This window comes from Haliotis rufescens, unplaced genomic scaffold (genome assembly GCF_023055435.1).
Source record: "Haliotis rufescens isolate VD_foot unplaced genomic scaffold, xgHalRufe1.0.p SCAF_16, whole genome shotgun sequence".
Classification (NCBI taxonomy): domain Eukaryota; kingdom Metazoa; phylum Mollusca; class Gastropoda; order Lepetellida; family Haliotidae; genus Haliotis; species Haliotis rufescens.
Window position 1 is genome coordinate 17737296 of NW_025963846.1, and position 23123 is coordinate 17760418.

General features: G+C 42.3%; 1 protein-coding gene across 1 annotated transcript in view; it reads right to left on the reverse strand.

Annotated features, from left to right (window-relative positions):
* Nucleotides 1-3789: 3789 nt before the first annotated feature.
* Nucleotides 3790-23123, reverse strand: part of LOC124122603 — a 66304-nt gene continuing 46970 nt past the window's right edge. Inside the window, exons 21-22 of the mRNA XM_048396937.1 lie at nucleotides 21389-21509; nucleotides 3790-11966 (exon numbers count right to left, since the gene is read on the reverse strand). Of these exons, the coding sequence (XP_048252894.1) occupies nucleotides 6792-11966; nucleotides 21389-21509 (5296 nt within the window). The 3' untranslated portion in view covers nucleotides 3790-6791. The remainder of the gene's footprint in view (nucleotides 11967-21388; nucleotides 21510-23123) is intronic.

Below are 23123 nucleotides of genomic sequence, written 5' to 3' on the forward strand. Positions count from 1 at the left end.
TGCGAGCCCACTGAGATACCACGTACGCCGCAGTTTAGCATAAATACCCCCCTCAGACACAGTATACTGATCGAGCCGACTAGTCCTTGTTTGATCCCCTTGATGTCGAGCGCTAGATAGGGTAACAACAAGTACCATCTTTTAAGGTGTTTTGGTATCGCGCGGCCGAGGATCGAACCCTCGACCTTCCGCTCTCCGGGCGAGCGCTCTACCACGAGAACACGGAGGAGGTCCCACAGTCAGGAAGACCTCGCATGACGTCAAAGCGTAAATCCATGTACGTCGCTTTATACGTCGTCAGCCATTGGCAACGTCTCCTTTTCTGAGGCACCAATGGTTATCCAATGTCGCCCAGAACAGTGAGGAATCGACTGAAATCGGCCGGAAAGAATTCCAGAGGGGTATTCATGCGTCGTTACTTTGCTGATCATCATCGGAGAATTCGTTTAGCATGGTGTTCGGCCGGGAGAGCTTGGAATCTGAAGACATGGCGAAGAGTATGGAGAACCATTCGGTCAAAAAATACAAAGTTGAAATAATGGACTAAAGTACGCAATAATAGCCAAATGTTACAAATAAATGTCATTATTTACATACAAATAATGAACTGAAAACACAATACCAATGAACACCTCTCAAACTAAAACACTCAAGTTTAATCGGCTTGTATCGCCATGTATATGATAAGTGCATGCCGAAGTGCTCAATGTATTACGTCATTGCCCCTGCAATCAGCGTGTGACGTCGTGAGTGAGTTGGGTTTAACACCGCTTTTAACAGTATTCCAGTTATAGTCTATTATATCACGGCGTGTCAGCTTAATGTTGGAGGAAAGCCCGAAGTGATGCAGGTCTCAGACGTTTACCACTTTGGTGAAACCTACGAGCACGGGTATGGTGCTGACAAACCTTGAAACATAATAACCAAATTCACAAATAGTGCTTCGGCAATGCAAGACAGTGACGTGAATTACCCACAATTTAGGTGTACAGATATATGCATGGTAGGCATGCTGCACGTGTATGTCGTGCTGCGATGTTATGTCACAGATGCCATTGTATACTGTCCCATTTTTCTACGTATCACTATTCTTGGCATATTCATCACGATATTTACAGTTGTTGCGAATGGGGTCTAAATTTGTTTTTTGTGTATATTTTCTCTTCTTTTTTTTTGTTTTGTCCACTCCACCTGAAGGGTGTTGACCTGTTCGGCGAATGTAGCAGGTGGCCCGATCATATCCCAGGCGTCCTTCTTCTTTGAGGGAAAGTTCAGGGCCCACTTGCACAAAGCGATCTTAGCACTAAGATGATCGTAACTCCCATATTTTAACATAAGCTTACAATAGTCTTAGCGCTAAGATCGCTTTGTGCAAGTGGGCCCAGGACTAATAGCTGGCCATTGTATTCTGGTGGTGTTTTGCTTCTGGAGGTGGTCAGTTACGATACGTTCACGATGGGCACTAGCAACTAGCGTTATCGTCGTAGCGTTAAAGACAAAACGTAGACCAGCATGGCGCAAAAACGGCACAAGTATTTGGGCAAGCATGTTGTCTCGGTAGTACTCACCTGAAAAAATTATACCAGACCATCGGCGATTCCCGCAGTTTCTACGCTCTTAACACCATTGGCGTCTGGTGTGTTGATTTGCTGACGGTGGTACAAGACCTGGTCGCCGATCATGAGATTACCTCATGCAGACGATGTCTAACTTGAACTCCGGTCGCCTCGCGCAAGTGAACAGCGATTTGATACCTCTTGTTGACTTCTTCCAGTTTGAAGCATGCCAATAGCTCTTAGGCGTTCATCATTCCCGATCTGACCACACACGCTGCATTAAAGCAACAGTAGAGAGGTTACGTGGTACTATGGATAATGAAAATCAACAATTCTAATGTCTCAGAGCGATTTGGCGACCTTTCACTGAAGTGCCAATATCAAGAATGATTTCTTATCCACGTATACAGAGGAATTGCATGGTCAATGTGCAATGTTTCGGACGTGTTAGAGCTTTAGGTTTTGGTTCCGAAAGCGTTGATCTCTGGCTGTCATTTTTCAAAGCTGATCTTTCTTCTGACGACATATCATAACATATATTTCATGATCCCCTACTTCTGTTGAGGAGTATAGATACAGTGGAACTCGCATATCCTGACCCTGAACATACTTGTACTCCAGTAGGAATGTGAAAACAACACCCCCAAGGACGCACATGGATGAATTCGATTGCATTTGTATGATTAATTGTATTAACAAATATCTTAAAAGCAATTACTCAACAGATATCTTGAAAAATGCGTGATTCGTACAATGCCCTTAGCGTAATCACAGGGTTGCTGACTTCTGATATATACTTATGTCGTTCAGATAATAGGCAGTATTTATCAGGGGTAAAATAGATCTTCAGCAACCCATGCTTCCCATGAGTCGACTAACGGGATCGTGTGGACAGGCTCGGTGACTTGGCTGATAAATCTCATCGTATCCCAATTGCGTAGATCGATCACTGCATTGTCTGGTCCAGAATCGATTATTTACAGACAGCTGTCATACAACTGGAATATTGTGCTGTTCGGGGGGACACAACAAACAAGGCAAAGGCTCTGCGAAGTGGCGGATTTTGTGTCACCGTTTCCTGTTGTCGTGGATGGTTGTTCATATTTTCAGTCTGTGATTTACAGGGTCTAAACATGGTTATTTACAGGCTGATTCGCGAAAAGTAAAATAGGCATGTTTGCAGCCGTTTATCTGTTTGTAGCACCTATATATCTGTTCGCAACGCATACATCTTTACAGCAGCGCCTATATCCCTTTACAGTGCATGTATCTGTTGGCAGCGCATAAATTTGTTTCAACAAATATATGTTTGCAGTGTATATCTGTTTGCAGCCTACGTTCTGTTGCAGCGCTTGTATATCTTTATAGTGGGTATGCGTTTTCTAATCATTCGTATTTACCCCGTAGTGGGTTTGCCATTCCAATTCTAGCACTGGTATTTCAAACATGAATGAATTCCAACAACAAAACCTGTGCCGGATAGAATAGTGGCAGGTCGAATGCATGTCCAGTCAAACACAGAAACACTGGGCAAAGCTGTGTCCCCGATTCCTGCCAGAATCCGAAGATCTTGATTTTGAATCCCAGACTTGTACAAGTTATTGGTTTGTCAGGATCATTCTCATGGCTTTCATCCCAGTTGTAAATATTTCCAACTAGCCTCACTTTGGACTTTCCAGCTTCTGGCACACTATTATATAACTGAAATATGGTTCAAAAATGGCATTAAATTCAAGTCACTCACTCTGTGCCTGGTCCAGAATCAACTATTTCCCACTACTTTATAGCTGGAATATTACGGACTATGGCCTGAAACAACGTCCCTGCACATCTCAGGTGAGGCAAGTGTGTTCAAACCTCTTCACCTTCTTGCTGCCTTTGGGGCAGTCGGGTAGCCTAGTAGTTAAAGCGTTCGCTCGTCAAGCCGAAGATCCGGGTCCGATTCCCGACATGGGTACAATGTGTGAAGCCCATTTCAGGTGTCCCCCGCCGTGATATTGCTGGAAAATTGCTAAAAGCGGAGTAAAACCATAGTCACTCACTCACTCCTGCTGCCTTTTGTGTGAAATACACATAATTAGCCAAGCCAACATAAGGCAATAAAGTACCTACAGTATTCTTGAGGTAAAGTCATATAAACTATTATCTCATGCATATCAACTCAACTTGACAAAAACCTGTTGAGACACGTTGGTTTGGTCATAATTGAAAATGACAACAAATTCAATATCAATTTGTCATCGATATATTTTATTACTGTACAGAAGAATACATCATATTGATCAAGAATCTATTGATCATGTTTACAATGAAGTTATGTATAGAAGTCTCTCTCTTTTGTCAAGTTAATTGAAAGTGATTTCATATCAAATCTATCAGTTAACATGAAAAAGAATATTGAACACATCATCACTTATTTTCTTCCGACCCCATGATATATACACATAATCCTCATCTCATGCAGGATATACAGCAAATTAGAGGAAATATACTGAAATAGAATCACTAAAGTCACATATAGCAAATCCCAAACCCTACTCCTTTTAAGGTTGTTGCATATCTATATGTGTAACTGACAGTTTAAGATTACTTGAACAATAACCTCACCTTGAGTGTTCACCATGAAGCAGATGGTAAAATTGGGTTTCACGTCACATTCAAGATTTTGCACTTAGTGTCATTTTTTTTTGTGTGTGTGTGTGTGTGTGTGTGTGTGTGTGTGTGTGTGTGTGTCTAAATCACTACAGACATATAGAGCAAATCCCGGTTGTTGCATATCTATATGAATAACTGACAGTGTGAGATATGCATGAGTTCAAAATTAAAATGTTTAAAATGAATTGTTGCAATAAGGAGTTATTAATTACAGTTACATGAACAATAACATCATAATGAGTGTGCACCACAATGCAGAAGGTAAGGTGAAATGGGGTTTCATGTCGCATTCAAGATTATTGCACTTATAAACAGATGTGCATGCATGCCTGTGTGCGTGTATGTGTGTGTGTGTGTGTGTGTGTGTGTGTGTGTGTGTGTGTGTGTATGTGTGTTCGCGTGTCTGTGTGAGCACCAATTCTACAGCATGCCACAGTTAACAATGGATACCCACTCAGACACAATACACTGACTCCAAGCCGACCAATCCTTGTTTTATTCTGTTGTGCAGAGCGCCAGGTAGTGTAAAACAAAGTACCATCTTTTGATGTCTTTTGTTGAGACATGGTCGAAACACTGACCTTCCGCTCTATCCACTACACCAAGGAGGCAGTCACAATGTATAGAATAGTTGAAAACTGAAGTTGTATTTATATTTACTTTGTTTACCAACAGACCAGCCCAAATAGGACTAACGCAAATATATAAATGTTAATTTTGGAATAACACCATCAAAGACGTCGGTCATACTAACGTAAGTGAACCTTTATGCTTGTTTAAAGGACAATAAATTGATCAAGCTTTATGACCATACACCTTCGGGTTAAAATGTTGAAAATCAACAAAGAGACACTTTAAGTGAACTAATCACAAGCATGATTTTGGAAATGGAATTAACAAAGAAATAGAAGAATGAATAGACTGGTTCATGATGATAATGATGATGATGATGATTTATGATGATGATGATGATGATGATGACATCTTTAATCTGGTTGTGTCATATTGGTATGCTGTGAATTGTTTGGTCAATGCTCTGTACAGATACACACTTTCAACAATGAAGGGTGAAACAGAGAAAACAGCAGACTATTGCATTAGGAGTACTTCTGTTTTCAGCTCTCAACAAAGAAGATGGAATAATAAAAGCACTGAAGGCAACAATCTTTCAAACATTAAAAACATATGAAGAAACATGACAACACCGAAAAACAAAATCAGCTATTTCGTCTATTTCATGTATTAATACAAGGATCACACTTTTCACAATACATATATAAAAGCAGTGTGTACAAACAACAGAATGGTCAAAATCACTCAAATATTCCTTGGCAATACAAAAGCTCCTTTCTAGTTCTTGGAGGTAAGAAATTTGGGATTGTGCAAAGGAGGTAAATTCACTTTTAACAAGGTAGTCCATTTGATTGAGAGTCACAAAACCTTCAATGGGAGACCAAAATAAAACAAAAGGGAGTGAGGGCATTAGACTTAATACTGCTTGAACAGTATTTCAGTCATATGATGGCTTGTCAACTTCAAGTGGGTGGCACGCCAAAAGGGACACAGGTTGTCAGCTCATAGAAGCCGACAGGTATAGTGCTGAATGGCCAAGGATCATAATCGAGGAGGTTTTCAGACTTGAACCAAAGACACAGCTGATGCAACTCCACAGCGCTTTAGATTACTGGGCAACAGGGTATAAAGAAATGCAGGGTCCACTTGGAGCATAACAACATTGTATGTGAAACTTGAAATAACACACATCTTATAATGATATAATCACTAAAATGATCATGCATAATCACAAATACATCTTTCTACAGTTATTGGCCTCATCCGTCCACCATTACATCAAGTATTGCTACAACAATATGGATTTCTGAGTAAACATCACATTCGACAACTTCAGACAAATCAACGGTGAGAATGGATTTCAGCAACATATTCCAGCAGGAATTCACCAGACATTGGTCTACTTCAGCACTCACAGGAAACAATGGGCATTTTCCCACTTCCTGCACGCATAAGCTTAAGGATAGGGTTTACCTCCAAACTAATCAGAATATAGTTTGGCTGTGAATAAGATTATATAGTGTCACGACAGTCAAAATGGGAATTTATGGCTATGATGTAATAGAGGTGTGGTATTGGAAGGAATTTTTGGGTACCCACCATCCCCAAGGGGAGCAAACAAATGGAGAGAAATAAACGGATGGAATACATGGACTGCACCAACAAGTCATCTCTGTAGTCATAATGGCTCACCCGTTCCTCTCTAAGATAAGATTCTAGTTCCTGAATATCCGTCACTCCTGAGGTAGCTTCTTGCCATACAGACATCTTCAGTAATAGCAGATGAATATACAGACAACTTTGTGCCTTTTAGACTTTGGTTCTGCAAACTTGTATAGTATTGCCTGCTACAAAATATTCTCATTATCAGTAACATATTCACCAATGTTTCCATCTCCACTGAGATCACCCTCACTCATTTCAGCTTGTTCTGCTGGGCTATGGCTAAAGGCATCTACTCCTTCCAAAAGCATTATCTTTATGATAATTAGCTAAAGAGTTTCCAATTCACACTGCATCCATGATAACAAAGTCATCCATGTCAATGTCATCCATGTCAAAGTCATCCATGTCACAGACGCTACCATCTCCACTGAGATTACCCTCGCTGATATCATCATCTTGCTGTTCCAATTGCTTCCCCTCGTTTCCCTCAGTGTTATCGCCACCTTTGCTTTCCTTGTTACCTCTGCTGACCTGCTCCGAGGTGACTTCCTTATTCTTCAAGCTCTGACCCTTTGTCTTGGAGCTGTTATCCTTGTCTCCCTGAGTTTTACCTCCCATGAAGTGTCTATTCTGAAACTTTCCATTCTTATCTTTGATACAAGTACCTTTATCCTTTGCTGAATGCTCATGATCATCTTCATCATCAATCCACTTACTACGCATCTTTCGAGATTTTGTGGTACCAACATTGACTACGTCCTTTCTATCCCTTTTCATTACATAATCTTCTCTGAAATGTTCAGTACATTTAGAAATTTCCTGACCTCTCTTTCTTTCTACCTCACTCCATCTCAATGCTTCATCTGTATTGGAACTTTTGCCATATGCTATGGATCCTTGACCTCGACCACCTCTAGTCAATGAGTTATCCGTCTTGAACCTGTCACGTTGATTTGAAAATCCTTTTCCTCCTCTTTCACCTCTAATCAATGAGTTATTTGTCTTGAAGCCATCACTTTGTTTTGAGAATCCTCTATCTCTGCCCAATCTTCTCTCCCTCCCAGTGCTGTCCTGTTGAGCACTCTTTGTCCGGACTGTATCAAAATTCTCTCCATGTTCATCGTCAAACACCTCATAATTGACCACCTCAACAACTCTCTCACTATGTACATATCCTTCATCTATGTCTTCAACAAAATGTTCATCCTCTTCAACAAATCGTTCATCCACTTCAACAAAACGTTCATCTTCAACAAAATGCCCATGACCTTCATCAATGAGCTCATCAGAAACTTGATACCTATCCACCTCATATTCATCTTCGCATCCCTCACTAAACCTGCTATGGAGAGGGCTAAAATGTCTTCTTTCATCCAAGAAAGAGTCTCTTGGCATTTGCTCCTCAAATATTTGAGACCTTCTATCCTCATTCCTCCTCATGCTGTGACTGCTGTTCCTCCCACTACTCAAACTAATTCTGTCATCCTCTCTATATTCCAAATACTCTTCCTCAGAAAATCTATCATCCTCAAAGTATTCATCTTGACCTTGGTCATGAATCTGCAAGTCTCTTTCATCAAGATTTCTGTGACCACTTCTTGTTCCTCCTCCTCCATAGCCTCTTTGACCATGGCTTCTTGACTCTTCCCTAATCCTATTCCTCCTTGACCCTTGCTCCATTCCATGATACACGTCATCAGTTTCTTCATCCATTCTCTCTTCTCCCATCACAAAACCATCATCTGTCACACGAACTCCATCTTCATCCACATAGGCCAGAGCATATTCTTCATCTTCATTCCCATATTCTTTACATGCCCGGCCACGGTTTTCTGTCCTTTGCTGATATTTATCTCTTGACCGACCATAGTTATCTGTCCTTTGCTGATATTTATCTCTTGACCGACCATGGTTATCTGTCCTTTGCTGAAATTCTTCCCTTGACCGTTCACGTTTATCTGTCCTTCGCTGAAGGTCTTGACCTTCCTGACCACAGTTATCTGTGCTTTGCCACAGGTCTTCCCTTGACCGACCATGGTTATCTGTCCTTTGCTGAAGTTCTCCCCTTGACTCAACACGGTTAACTATCCTTTGACGGAGGTCTTCCCTTGACCGACCACGGTTATCTGTCCTTTGCCAGAGGACTTCACTTGACCGACCACGGTAATCTGTCCTTTGCTGAAGATCTTCCCTTGATTGACCACGGTTATCTGTTCTTTGCTGAAGGTCTTCCCTTGACCGACCACGGTTATCTGTTCTTTGCTGAAGGTCTTCCCTTGACCGACCACGGTTATCTGTTCTTTGCTGAAAGTCTTCCCTTGACCGACCACGGTTATCTGTTCTTTGCTGAAGGTCTTCCCTTGACCGACCACGGTTATCTGTTCTTTGCTGAAGGTCTTCCCTTGACTGACCACTGTTATCTGTTCTTTGCTGAAGGTCTTCACCTGCCTGACCACTGTTATCTGTTCTTTGCTGAAGGTTTTCTCTTGACTGACCACGGTTATCTGTTCTTTGCTGAAGGTTTTCCCTTGACTGACCACGGTTATCTGTTCTTTGCTGAAGGTTTTCCCTTGACTGACCACTGTTATCTGACCTATGCTGAAGGCCTTCACCTGCCTGACCATGGTTATCTGCCGCTTCACTTTCTTTATCAACTTCAGTCAGTATCATCTTCTCATCTTGTTCAAGCATTTTCACAATCTCATTTCTAGCCCAGGACATACCTTTGCTAACTAACTCAGCATCTACATTAGCTCTCCTAAACTGATATTTCACCATGCCGATGGACTTCCTAAGCAACTGACCTAACACCTTTTTATCAACGAACCCTTGTTTACCCTTCCCTTTTTTAGATTGTCCTTGATTCTTTGCAGTTTTTGTTTGTTTGTTTGTATTTGTAGTCTTCCCCTCTACTTTCTGATTTATATAGTCTTCAAACACTTTCTGACCAATAGTTTGTGCTCTTGCTTTCATATCTTCATGTGCTTGACTTAGTGTTTCTTTAACCTCCGTATTTCCACCACTTGTTTCTTCATCTGAAGACTCCAACATTTCCTCAGGCACTTCATCATCATCATCATCATCATCACCCACATCTGCTTCAAGCCTTTTTCTTACTTTAATATTAGCATCCTCTAATCTTTCCATCATTATATGACTCCAAAGTAAGAACTTTCGGATACTATCTTGGTTTGTTCTTTTGAACCTCGGAATCACTCTACTTGGGAGTCTGAAGCTATTCATTTTCACAGAATTAGTTTTGTCAAGAGGTGATGTTTCAGGGCGTGTAACTTTCAATGTCTTTGTCCAATCTGGTCTCAGAGCAAGAACAGATTCAGGCTGGACTGATTTTTTCAATTCATCACTTGCTTTTGTGTTAGTTACCTTCTTTGGTTCACTTTTTGATTTCTTCTGTTTTGAGGACTTTTCCAGTACGTCTTCTCTTGACTTTTCCTTAGTTTTTGTGTTGCCCTTGTAAAAATCAATTAAATCCAGAGGATTCAGTGGAGCACTGGTACTAGAATCTGCACTTGGCATATTCACTGACTGGGAGGCAACCGGTGGTTGTTTCATTAGTAACCCTGGCCTATACATTTGTTGATGAACAGGTTGAGGTGCATTTGGATGTTGCAGAGGCTGACTGATTACTTGCCTAGTCAGTGGGAGTTGTGGTGGAGCACCTGCTGAAGGAGTTACTGTAGCACCAACTTGGGGCTGTGGTGGAGCCATTATTGGAGCTTGCTGTGAAGCATGATGTGATTGTGCACTTACTTGGGGTTGAAATGAAGCTTGAGAATAGCTTACAGTAGGAACTATGTGTGGTTGAGCTCTCACAACAGGCCTTGAAACAGCTGACACTGGTTGCGTAAAGGTATTTGGAATCACAGTAACAGGAGGCTGGGGATATGCTGGTGAATACAACTGACTTGCAACAGCAGGCTGAGGTGTAGAGACAAAAGGGACTGAAGGTCTAAGAGGAGGTGGCACAGGGTTGGGAACAGATGCTGTGAAGCGATAGAAGGGTGTTACTAGCCCACGTAAAGGCACTGCTTGTTGGGTGGTTATACTTGTTGGAGGATGAACTGGGTGTCGGTATGACAATGGCGGAGCACTGACAATTGTTGGTTGAGACTGAATATGCTTTTGTGGAGTAAGTGGCACATGGGTTGCCAGAGGTGGAGGATTAAGTCTGGGAACAGGCTGCTGGGTTGGCAATCTTGGTACCAAGTTGGGCCTTGACACATTCTGGCCAGACTGCAGTGGTGCAGTGGATGAAGCTGTGGGCTTTGTCTTTGTAGACCTGTTTCCAGCATAAGTCCTTCTCGAACCCATTCCTGAAATTGTTTGTATGTGTGTCTGGGATCTGGGTACTTCTTCTCTTTGAAATTTATGCTGACTACTTCTGAGATTAAAATTCTGAGACTCATCCAAGTCAGCCTCAAGATCTTCTGGTTCTTTTTCCATATGCATCTTTATGTTCCGATGCACATGTTTGATATGAAACTCAAGAGATGCTTTCTTTGTGAAAGTTTTAGGGCATATTGGACACCTCAAACAAACTAGCTCAGAAGCATGGTTTTTGTTCCAGTGGTTAAGGGACTCATCCATAGTGCCAGTAAATGTGCATTCTGTGCACTTGTGGACATCTTTAGCATCTTTCTCTTGTTGGTGTGGAGCTTTTGATCTGGTTGGTTCATGTTGAACAGGCTCTGTAACCCTCATACAGGTTTCCTTTGTCACATTGCCTGGCATGACAAAGTGAATGTTATCTCTCTCTTCTCGTTTAGTGTTTTGTAGAAATTTTGACATTTCTATTTTGTCCTCGATCCCGTGAAAGAAATCCAGGTGTTCACAAAGATCATCTGCATCTACACATCCCATACTACAAAATGAACAGATGAGATAGAGAACCTTTGCTTCATGTCGCTCTGTCCAGTGACGCTCAAACTGCAATGATGTTCCTCTATAGAAACATCCAGAAACATTGCAGTCATATTCAGTTCCCAATGGAATATATGAGACACTGTCTGCTGGTGTCAAACCTGGAACAAAAGGTTCTGGGCTGGACTGCCTTCTTTGCTGGACATCTTCAGGCAACATCCTTGGCCGGTTCCATTCTGGTAACCTTTGTTGCCGTATATCTGCAGGTACCCTTCTTGACTGGAAGGTTTCTGGCAACCTTCGTGACAGGACATTATCAGGCAACCTTTGTGATTTGACAGTTTCAGGCAACCTTTGTGGCTCCACAGCATCTTGTTGATTGGTAACCTCATGCAATCTTTGTGATTTGACAGTTTCAGGCAACCTTTGTGGCTCCATAGCATCTTGTTGATGGTAAACTTCATGCAGTCTTTGTGATTTGACAGTTTCAGGCAACCTTTGTGGCTCCATAGCATCTTGTTGATGGCAAACTTCATGCAATCTTTGTGATTTGACAGTTTCAGGCAATCTTCGTCGTTGAACAGTTTGAGAGTGTCTTTGTTCCCTCCTAGATGGAAAGGTTTCAGATGGCTGTCTCTGAAGGAACAAAATTTAAGTGTATAAAGCTAGAGTTAGCCGACATATACTTCAGTTCTTAAAAACTTAATGGAACCTGTCAAAATAAAAAGTAGCAACAATTATGTAGATGCAATTCAAACTGGCACAAGTGTATCCAAATGAAACTATCATTTTGACTTCTGTCAAGAAATACATCATAAATTTGCAGGCTGAATATGTTTCTATCGAAATGATATACAGCTGCATAAAACACAGATCATCAATAAGACCACATTATGCCCTCAAAAGAAAACATAATCAATCAAGAACAATGTTTTGGTGACATAATAGATTCAACACAAACCATGAAATGTATGAAACAAAAGTATTTATTTTCCTGAAATAAAGACAATCAACACTCTAAACACTAATAGTAACACATCTCTCCATGATGCAGCTTCTATACTCACAAGCTAAAGAAACGCAAGTGGTTTTAAGCAAATAGGTAAGAAACACGGAACCATAAATTGATATAAGTTTTAGCATGCAGTGAAGCCTGATCAATATTTTTGGTTGCATTTTGGAAGCCCCGAGTAAAAATGCAACATGAAAAACGAATCGCCAAAATTACAATTTCAATGAATATGTGGGTATCATGCACCCATTTCTCGTGAAATCGAATATGCACGAACTTCTCACGAACTGTAGTGGGTATAAAACTGTGGCCAATTCCTGGACCTACCACTCCTTGGTCAACAATGCCACGCCTAACTCAAATTCAGAGAAACCAGGCTATTGGACGTTTGGAAGCTGGACAGAGAGTCTGTCCTAGATGTTGCCCGTCATTTCAACGTTAACATAACCACAATTTACCGTCTCCTGCATCGATACAATGCTACACAGACCACAAATGACCATCATCGGAGCAGTCGTCCTAGGGTCACCACACCTCGACAAGATCGGCAGATTACCCGTCAACACCAGCGACATCCGTTCCTCACTGCAAGTGAAAGTGCTCGACAGACCATAGGAACACATAATCGACACATTAGCCGGGACACTGTGATCCGACGTCTCCGTTCCAACAACCTCAGATCTCTTCGACCAGCACATCGTCCTGTTCTCCAACCACTGCATCAACAAGCACGACTTCAGTGGGCACAGGGTCATCACAATTGGCTTCATCGTGAGAGGAGGCGTGTCATCTTCTCTGATGAAAGTCGCTTTTGTGTCTCCCATGCCGACGGAAGAGTCAGAATTTGTCGGTGGCGAGGTGATCGTTTCGCTGACTGAAACGTTGTGGAAAGGGATCCATGGGGTGAACCTAGTGTCATACTATGGGCAGGGATTGGAATTAATGTGAGACTTGGACCCATGTGCTTTCTGAATGTTGGTCAAGGTCGGGGACACAGCGTCACTGCTCAGCGGTATATCAACCAAGTGATCAGACCCCACGTTGTTCCATTTTTAGCAAAACATCAACAACACATTTTCCAGCAGGACAACGCTCATCCCCATGTTGCCGGAGCTACCATGGCCTTTCTGCAACAACACAACATCCGTGTTCTACCGTGGCCAGCCCTCAGCCCTGATCTGAACCCCATCGAACACTTGTGGGATGAGGTTCAAAGGCGTCTGCACAACGTGATCCCAGTCCCTACAACTGCCGATGAACTACGCACAGCTGTTCTGGATGTGTGCAGGAGGATCCCTCAATGTACAGGGGATGTTTAGCAGTGATCAATGCTAATGGTGGTCACACCAGGTATTGACTGACATTTTGGGTATTGACCCAAAACTGTGCAAGCCCTTAACATTTGATAAAAACAATTATGTCATCTGCCTTTCAATCCATTAAACTGTCTTCAGTCAAATTGTCAGTCTTGCCCTATTAGTATTTCTTGTCTTTACTGTTGAAAATAAATAACATGCATACTGCATACTCAACTTGCGTTTCTTTTGCATGTGAGTATAGTTTCTGTCAAGTAGTGCCAAGGTAACACATCTCTCCATGATGCAGCTTCTAGTTTCTGTGAAGTAGTACAAGGTAACACATGTCTCCATGATGCAGTTTCTAGTTTCTGTCAAGTAGTACCAAGGTGACGCGTCTCTCCATGATGCAGCTTCTAGTTTCTGTCAAGTAGAACCAAGGTTACACATCTCTCCATGATGCAGCTTCTAGTTTCTGTCAAGTAGTATCAAGGTGACACGTTTCTCCATGATGCAGCTTCTAGTTTCCGTCAAGTAGTGCCAAGGTAACACATCTCTTCATGACGCAGCTTCTAGTTTCTGTCAAGTAGTACTAAGGTCAGGTCTCTTCATGAGATGCAGCTTCTGGTTTCTGTCAAGTAGAACCAAGGTGACACATCTCTCCATGATGCAGCTTCTAGTTTCTGTCAAGTAGTACCAAGGTATCACATCTCTTCATGATGCAGCTTCTAGTTTCTTTCAAGTAGTGACAAGGTAACACATCTCTTCATGATGCAGCTTCTAGTTTCTGTCCAGAAGTACCAAGGTAGCATATCTCTTCATGATGCAGCTTCTAGTTTCTGTCAAGTAGTACCAAGGTATCACATCTCTTCATGATGCAGCTTCTAGTTTCTGTCAAGTAGTGACAAGGTAACACATGTCTCCATGATGCAGCTTCTAGTTTCTGTCAAGTAGTACCAAGGTATCACATCTCTTCATGATGCAGCTTCTAGTTTCTGTCAAGTAGTGACAAGGTGACACATCTATTCATGATGCAGCTTCTAGTTTCTGGCAAGTAGTACCAAGGAAACAAATCTCTCCATGATGCAGCTTCTAGTTTCTGTCAAGAAGTACCAAGGTAGCACATCTCTCCATGATGCAGCTTCTAGTTTCTGTCAAGTCGTACCAAGGTATCATCTATTCATGATGCAGCTTCTAGTTTCTGTCAAGTAGTACCAACGTAACACATCTCTTCATGATGCAGCTTCTAGTTTCTGTCAAGTAGTACCAAGGTGACACATCTCTCCATGATGCAGCTTCTAGTTTCTGTCAAGTAGTACAAGGTGACACATATCTTCATGATGCAGCTCCTAGTTTCTGTCAAGTAGTACCAAGGTAACACATCTCTCCATGATGCAGCTTCTACTTTCTGTCAAGTAGTACCAAGGTAACACATCTCTCCATGATGCAGCTTTTAGTTTCTGTCAAGTAGTACCAAGGTAACACATGTCTCCATGATGCAGCTTCTAGTTTCTGTCAAGTAGTACCAAGGTTACACATGTCTCCATGATGCAGCTTCTAGTTTCTGTCAAGTAGTACCAAGGTAACACATCTCTCCATGATGCAGCTTCTAGTTTCTGTCAAGTAGTACCAAGGTAACACATCTCTCCATGATGCAGCTTCTAGTTTCTGTCAAGTAGTAACAAGGTTACACATCTCTCCATGATGCAGCTTCTAGTTACTGTCAAGTAGTACCAAGGTGACACGTTTCTCCATGATGCAGCTTCTAGTTTCCGTCAAGTAGTGCCAAGGTAACACATCTCTTCATGATGCAGCTTCTAGTTTCTGTCAAGTAGTACCAAGGTAACACTCTCCATGATGCAGCTTCTAGTTTCTGTCAAGTCGTACCAAGGTATCATCTATTCATGATGCAGCTTCTAGTTTCTGTCCAGAAGTACCAAGGTAACACAACTCTCCATGATGCAGCTTCTAGTTTCTGTCAAGTCGTACCAAGGTATCATATCTCTTCATGATGCAGCTTCTAGTTTCTGTCAAGTAGTGACAAGGTAACACATGTCTCCATGATGCAGCTTCTAGTTTCTGTCAAGTAGTACCAAGGTAACACATCTCTTCATGATGCAGCTTCTAGTTTCTGTCCAGAAGTACCAAGGTAACACAACTCTCCATGATGCAGCTTCTAGTTTCTGTCAAGTCGTACCAAGCTATCATCTCTTCATGATGCAGCTTCTAGTTTCTGGCAAGTAGTGCCAAGGTAACACATCTCTCCATGATGCAGCTTCTAGTTTCTGTCAAGTAGTGACAAGGTAACACATCTCTTCATGATGCAGCTTCTAGTTTCTGTCAAGTAGTGACAAGGTAACACATCTCTCCATGATGCAGCTTCTAGTTTCTGTCAAGTAGTGACAAGGGTAACACATCTCTTCATGATGCAGCTTCTAGTTTCTGTCAAGTAGTACCAAGGTAACACATCTCTTCATGATGCAGCTTCTAGTTTCTGTCAAGTAGTACCAAGGTATCACATATCTTCATGATGCAGCTTCTAGTTTCCTGTCAAGTAGTACCAAGATGACACATCTCTTCATGATGCAGCTTCTAGTTTCTGTCAAGTAGTACCAAGGTAACACATCTCTCCATGTTGCAGCTTCTAGTTTCTGTCAAGTCGTACCAAGGTATCACATCTCTTCATGATGCAGCTTCTAGTTTCTGTCAAGTAGTGACAAGGTAACACATCTCTTCATGATGCAGCTTCTAGTTTCTGTCAAGAAGTACCAAGGTAACACATCTCTTCATGATGCAGCTTCTAGTTTCTGTCCAGAAGTACCAAGGTAACACAACTCTCCATGATGCAGCTTCTAGTTTCTGTCAAGTCGTACCAAGCTATCATCTCTTCATGATGCAGCTTCTAGTTTCTGGCAAGTAGTGCCAAGGTAACACATCTCTCCATGATGCAGCTTCTAGTTTCTGTCAAGTAGTGACAAGGTAACACATGTCTCCATGATGCAGCTTCTAGTTTCTGTCAAGTAGTGACAAGGTAACACATCTCTTCATGATGCAGCTTCTAGTTTCTGTCAAGTAGTGACAAGGTAACACATCTCTTCATGATGCAGCTTCTAGTTTCTGTCAAGTAGTACCAAGGTATCACATATCTTCATGATGCAGCTTCTAGTTTCTTTAAAGTAGTGACAAGGTAACACATCTCTTCATGATGCAGCTTCTAGTTTCTGTCCAGAAGTACCAAGGTAACACATCTCTCCATGATGCAGCTTCTAGTTTCTGTCAAGTAGTACCAAGGTATCATCTATTCATGATGCAGCTTCTAGTTTCTGTCAAGTAGTACCAAGGTTACACATGTCTCCATGATGCAGCTTCTAGTTTCTGTCAAGTAGTACCAAGGTGACACGTCTCTCCATGATGCAGCTTCTAGTTTCTGTCAAGTAGTACCAAGGTAACACATCTCTCCATGATGCAGCTTCTAGTTTCTGTCAAGTAGTACCAAGGTATCATCTATTCATGATGCAGAATCTAGTTTCTGTCAAGTAGTACCAAGGTATCATCTATTCATGATGCAGAATCTAGTTTCTGTCAAGTAGTACCAAGGTGACACGTCTCTCCATGATGCAGCTTCTAGTTTCTGTCAAGTAGTACCAAGGTATCACATCTCTCCATGATGCAGCTTCTAGTTTCTGTCCAGAAGTACCAAGGTAACACATCTCTCCATGATTCAGCTTTTAGTTTCTGTCAAGTAGTACCAAGGTGACACATTTTTCCATGATGCAGCTTCTAGCTCCTGTCAAGTAGTGACAAGGTGACACATCCATTTATGATGCAGCGTCTAGTTTCTGTCAAGTAGTACCAAGGTAACACGTCTCTCCATGATGCAGCTTCTAGTTTCTGGCAAGTAGTGCCAAGGTATCACATATCTTTATGATGCAGCTTCCAGTTTCTGTCAAGTCGTACCAAGGTATCATCTATTCATGATGCAGCTTCTAGTTTCTGTCAAGTAGTGCCAAGGTAACACATCTATTCATGATGCAGCTTCTAGTTTCTGTCAAGTAGTGACAAGGTGACACATCTCTTCATGATGCAGCTTCTAGTTTCTGGCAAGTAGTACAAAGGTAACACATCTCTCCATGATGCAGCTTCTGGTTTCTGTCAAGTAGTACCAAGGTAACACATGTCTCCATGATGCAGCTTCTAGTTTCTGTCAAGTAGTACCAAAGTGACACGTCTCTCCATGATGCAGCTTCTAGTTTCTATCAAGTAGTACCAAGGTAACACGTTTCTTCATGATGCAGCTTCTAGTTACTGTCAAGTAGTGACAAGGTAACACATCTCTCCATGATGCAGCTTCTACTTTCTGTCAAGAAGTACCAAGGTAACACATGTCTCCATGATGCAGCTTCTAGTTTCTGTCAAGAAGTACCAAGGTGACACATCTCTCCATGATGCAGCTTCTAGTTTCTGTCAAGTAGTACCAAGGTAACACATCTCTTTATGATCCAGTTTCTAGTTTCTGTCAAGTAGTACCAAGGTAACACATCTCTCCATGATGCAGCTTCTAGTTTCTGTCAAGGAGTACCAAAGTAACACATTTCTCCATGATGCAGCGTCTAGTTTCTTTCCAGAAGTACCAAGGTAACACATCTCTCCATGATGCAGCTTCTAGTTTCTGTCAAGTAGTGCCAAGGTATCACATATCTTCGTGATGCAGCTTCCAGTTTCTGTCAAGTCGTACCAAGGTAACATCTATTCGTGATGCAGCTTCTAGTTTCTGTCAAGTAGTACCAAGGTGACACATCATTTCATGAAGATACTTCAAGTATCTATCAAATAGTGTCAACACATCTCTTCATGATTTCTGTCAAGTAGTATCATCTTTCCATGATGATGCTTTCAGTTCTGCCAAGTGTACCATGGTGTCACACCTCTTCATAATGCTGTTTCTGGTTTCTGTCAAGTCGCACCCAAGTGACACATCTCTTCATGATGCAGCTTCTGGTTTCTGCCAATCCAAGGCGACACAAGTGTCAGTGCACACGATGCATCAGTAGGTGCCAACATCCATACTTTGGGTTTGCGTTTCTTTTGGAATTGAGTACAGTATTACTTCTCTCCTAGATTTTCCTTCCCTCTTCTGTTTAGGCTCTAGTGTGATGTCTTATCCAAAATGTTGCTCACATCTTCTGTCTTCTGGTTACAAGATAATGCCACTTTCCTTCCTGGGTAATCACACTCTCACATTATCAAATTCCCTCGCAAGGAGGATCACTATTGGCAACTTATTTGTATGGAAGAAGGTGCCCTACATACATACATAGAAGGCTGGGTGTAGGCGACTGTGGTCATCGCATCACATACCTCATAGGAGGCTTACCTTAGGAGGCTTGGTGTCGGTGACTATGTTCACCACATCACATATCTCATAGGAGGCTTACCTTAGGAGGCTTGGTGTCGGAAACTATGTTCACCATATCACATACCTCATAGGAGGCTTGGTGTTGGTGACTATGTTCACCACATCACATATCTCATGGAAAGCTTACCTTAGGAGGCTTGGTGTCGGTGGCTATGTTCACCATATCACATATCACATGGGAGGCTTACCATAGGAGGCTTGGTGTTGGTGACTATGTTCACCATATCACATATCACATGGGAGGCTTACCATAGGAGGCTTGGTGTTGGTGACTATGTTCACCATATCACATACCCAATAGGAGCCTTACCTTAGGAGGCTTGGTGTCGGTGACTATGTTTACTATGTCACATACCTCATTGGAGGCTTACCTTAGGAGGCTTGGTGTAGGTGACTATGTTCACCATATCACATATCACATGGGAGGCTTACCTTAGGAGGCTTGGTGTCAGTGACTATGTTCACCACATCACATATCACATGGGAGGCTTACCTTAGGAGGCTTGGTGTCGGTGACTATGTTCACTATGTCACATACCTCATTGGAGGCTTACCTTAGGAGGCTTGGTGTAGGTGACTATGTTCACCATATCACATACCACATGGGAGGCTTACCTTAGGAGGTTTGGTGTAGTGACTATGTTCACCATATCACATATCACATATCACATGGGAGGCTTACCTTAGGAGGCTTGGTGTAGGTGACTATGTTCACTATATCACATACCTCATTGGAGGCTTACCTTAGGAGGCTTGATGACGGTGACTATGTTCACTATATCACATACCTCATAGGAGGCTTACCTTAGGAGGCTTGGTGTCGGTGACTATGTTCACCACATCACATATCTCATGGAAGGCTTACCTTAGGAGGCTTGGTGTAGGTGACTATGTTCACTATATCACATAACTCATAGAAGGCTTACCTTAGGAGGCTTGGTGTCGGTGGCTATGTTCACCATATCACATTTCACATGTGAGGCTAACCTTAGGAGGCTTGGTGTCGGTTACTATGTTCACTATATCACATACCTCATAGGAGGCTTACCTTAGGAGGCTTGGTGTCGGTGACTATGTTCACCACATCACATATCTCATGGAAGGCTTACCTTAGGAGGCTTGGTGTAGGTGACTATGTTCACTATATCACATAACTCATAGAAGGCTTACCTTAGGAGGCTTGGTGTCGGTGGCTATGTTCACCATATCACATTTCACATGTGAGGCTTACCTTAGGAGGCTTGGTGTCGGTTACTATGTTCACTATATCACATACCTCATAGGAGGCTATCCTGAGGAGGCTTGGTGTAGGTGACTATGTTCACCATATCACATAACTCATAGGAGGCTTACCATAGGAGGCTTGGTGTTGGTGACTATGTTCACTATATCACATATACCATGGGAGGCTTACCTTAGGAGGTTTGGTGTAGTGACTATGTTCACCATATCACATATCACATATCACATGGGAGGCTTACCTTAGGAGGCTTGGTGTAGGTGACTATGTTCACGATATCACATACCTCATTGGAGGCTTACCTTAGGAGGCTTGGTGTAGGTGACTATGTTCACTATATCACATAACTCATAGAAGGCTTACCTTAGGAGGCTTGGTGTCGGTGGCTATGTTCACCATATCACATTTCACATGTGAGGCTAACCTTAGGAGGCTTGGTGTAGGTGACTATGTTCACTATATCACATACCTCATAGGAGGCTTACCTTAGGAGGCTTGGTGTCGGTGGCTATGTTCACCATATCACATTTCACATGTGAGGCTAACCTTAGGAGGCTTGGTGTAGGTGACTTTGTTCACTATATCACATACCTCATAGGAGGGTTACCTTAGGAGGCTTGCTGTAGGTGACTATGTTCACCATATCACATACATCATAGGAGGCTTACCTTAGGAGGCTTGGTGTAGGTGACTATGTTCACTATATCACATACCTCATAGGAGGCTTACCTTGGAAGGCTTGGTGTAGGTGACTTTGTTCACTATATCACATACCTCATAGGAGGGTTACCTTAGGAGGCTTGCTGTAGGTGACTATGTTCACCATATCACATACATCATAGAAGGCTTACTATAGGATGCTTGGTGTTGGTGACTATGTTCACCATATCACATAACTCATAGGAGGCTTACCTTAGGAGGCTTGGTGTAGGTGACTATGTTCACCATATCACATAACTCATAGGAGGCTTACCATAGGAGGCTTGGTGTAGGTGACTATGTTCACCATAACACATACCTCATAGGAGGCTTACCATAGGAGGCTTGGTGTAGGTGACTATGTTCACTATATCACATACCTCATAGGAGGCTTACCTTGGAAGGCTTGGTGTAGGTGACTTTGATCTCCTTCATATCAATAATATGTGGCTTGGCTGATACTGCTGTCTCTGCGTCACACTGTCTTCCAAATACAACAAGTGCACAACCAGTTGGTCTGAAAACAAAAGAGTGCATTCATTTTTAAGCTTTGGACCCGATAAACTAGTGATCAATATTATGAGCAATGATCTATTCCTTTGGATGACAAACAATCAACCAGGCCACTGAGTCCGAAGATCTGATCCATTAAGTCACATTATACTTCAAGATCCCCATGGAAATATCTTGGCTTATTTGTTTGTGTTGTTTAATGTCACATTCAGCACTATTCCAGCTAAATGATGGCAGCTTGTAAGTAAGTCTGCACGAGACAATCCAGTGATTGGCATCATGAGCATCAATCTGCACAATTGCCATGCATGAAGTAAGCGAGTTAATTGTCTTTTACAACAAGCATGGGTTACTGAAGACCAAGATTAACCGGATCCTCATGGGTTGTAATATCTTGGCATAGACAGGTTGGTGTCATGGCAACAGCAACAGGGAGAGTGAGTGAGTGAGTGCCATGACAGATTAACTACAGTAGTGAGTGAATGAGTTGCGTTTAAGGCCGCTTTTAACAGTATTCCAGTTATATCATGGCGTGTCAGCTTAATGTGGGAAGAAAGCCCGAAGTGATGCAGGTCTCAGACGTTTACCACTTCGGTGAAACCCACGAGCACGGGTATGGTGCTGACAAACCTAGAAACATAATCGGGGCGAACCGGGATTCGAACCCACAATCATAGGTTTCTGGCGTGCCCAAGGGACGCAACTCTGCACAGTGAATCGCGGCGCCTTTGACAACTGGGCCACCCATGCCCCCGCAACAGGGAGAAGAAACAGGTCCATGAGGAATGCCTAAACACTAGGCAGAACAGTTGTATTAAACTGAATTATGATTTCTCCATTCATGACAACTGCATTCAATTCTGTCTGATTGCGATGTGCATCACATATCATTGGTTATCATCTCATAAGGGACTGACCATGTGATATTTTTATCCAAAAAATTAAATTGTCACCGAAAAAAAATTTATGCTTTAAACGTTTGAAAAAAAATAATATTGCTTGCGATGAAAAATTCATTTATTAATATCTTATACATTTTACACTTATCCTGCATTACATATCGCATTCCCTTGTATTTCCTGCGAAAACATGACTGGAAATATCATCCCTTGTACCCATGTTGGGAATCGAACTCGTGTCTTCGGTGTGACGAGCGAATGTTTTAACCGCTAGGCTACCCTCCCCCCCCACCCCCCCTTTTGAGAGAAAACTTGTTCCTGAACACAGTTGGAACTGCAGGCCTCATGAAATCAGCCAGCATACACCTCAGTCTTTTGAATGAGAAAGCAGCAATGTCCACTAAGATACGAGTGGGGAGGCAGCACCAGCCCGGGTGGCCCATTTATCATGTCAAGCAGGATAAGTATTAAATATAACATATGTTATATTAGATGTCATAAGTTTTTACTTAATCCTGCATTACATGACAAATTGCATCTTATCGGAGGTTGGAGCAGAGCGTACATTCAGTGTAGACTGGTTATCCTCGCCTGTGGGTAGGCGTGGTAATGTCAGTTGAGATTCTTTGCACACCAACAGCTACTGCTAAGTGCACGTCGGTGCTTGGTATACTTGTCAAGGATCTTACCTCGAGTAAGTCACATGAGTTGTGTTACGA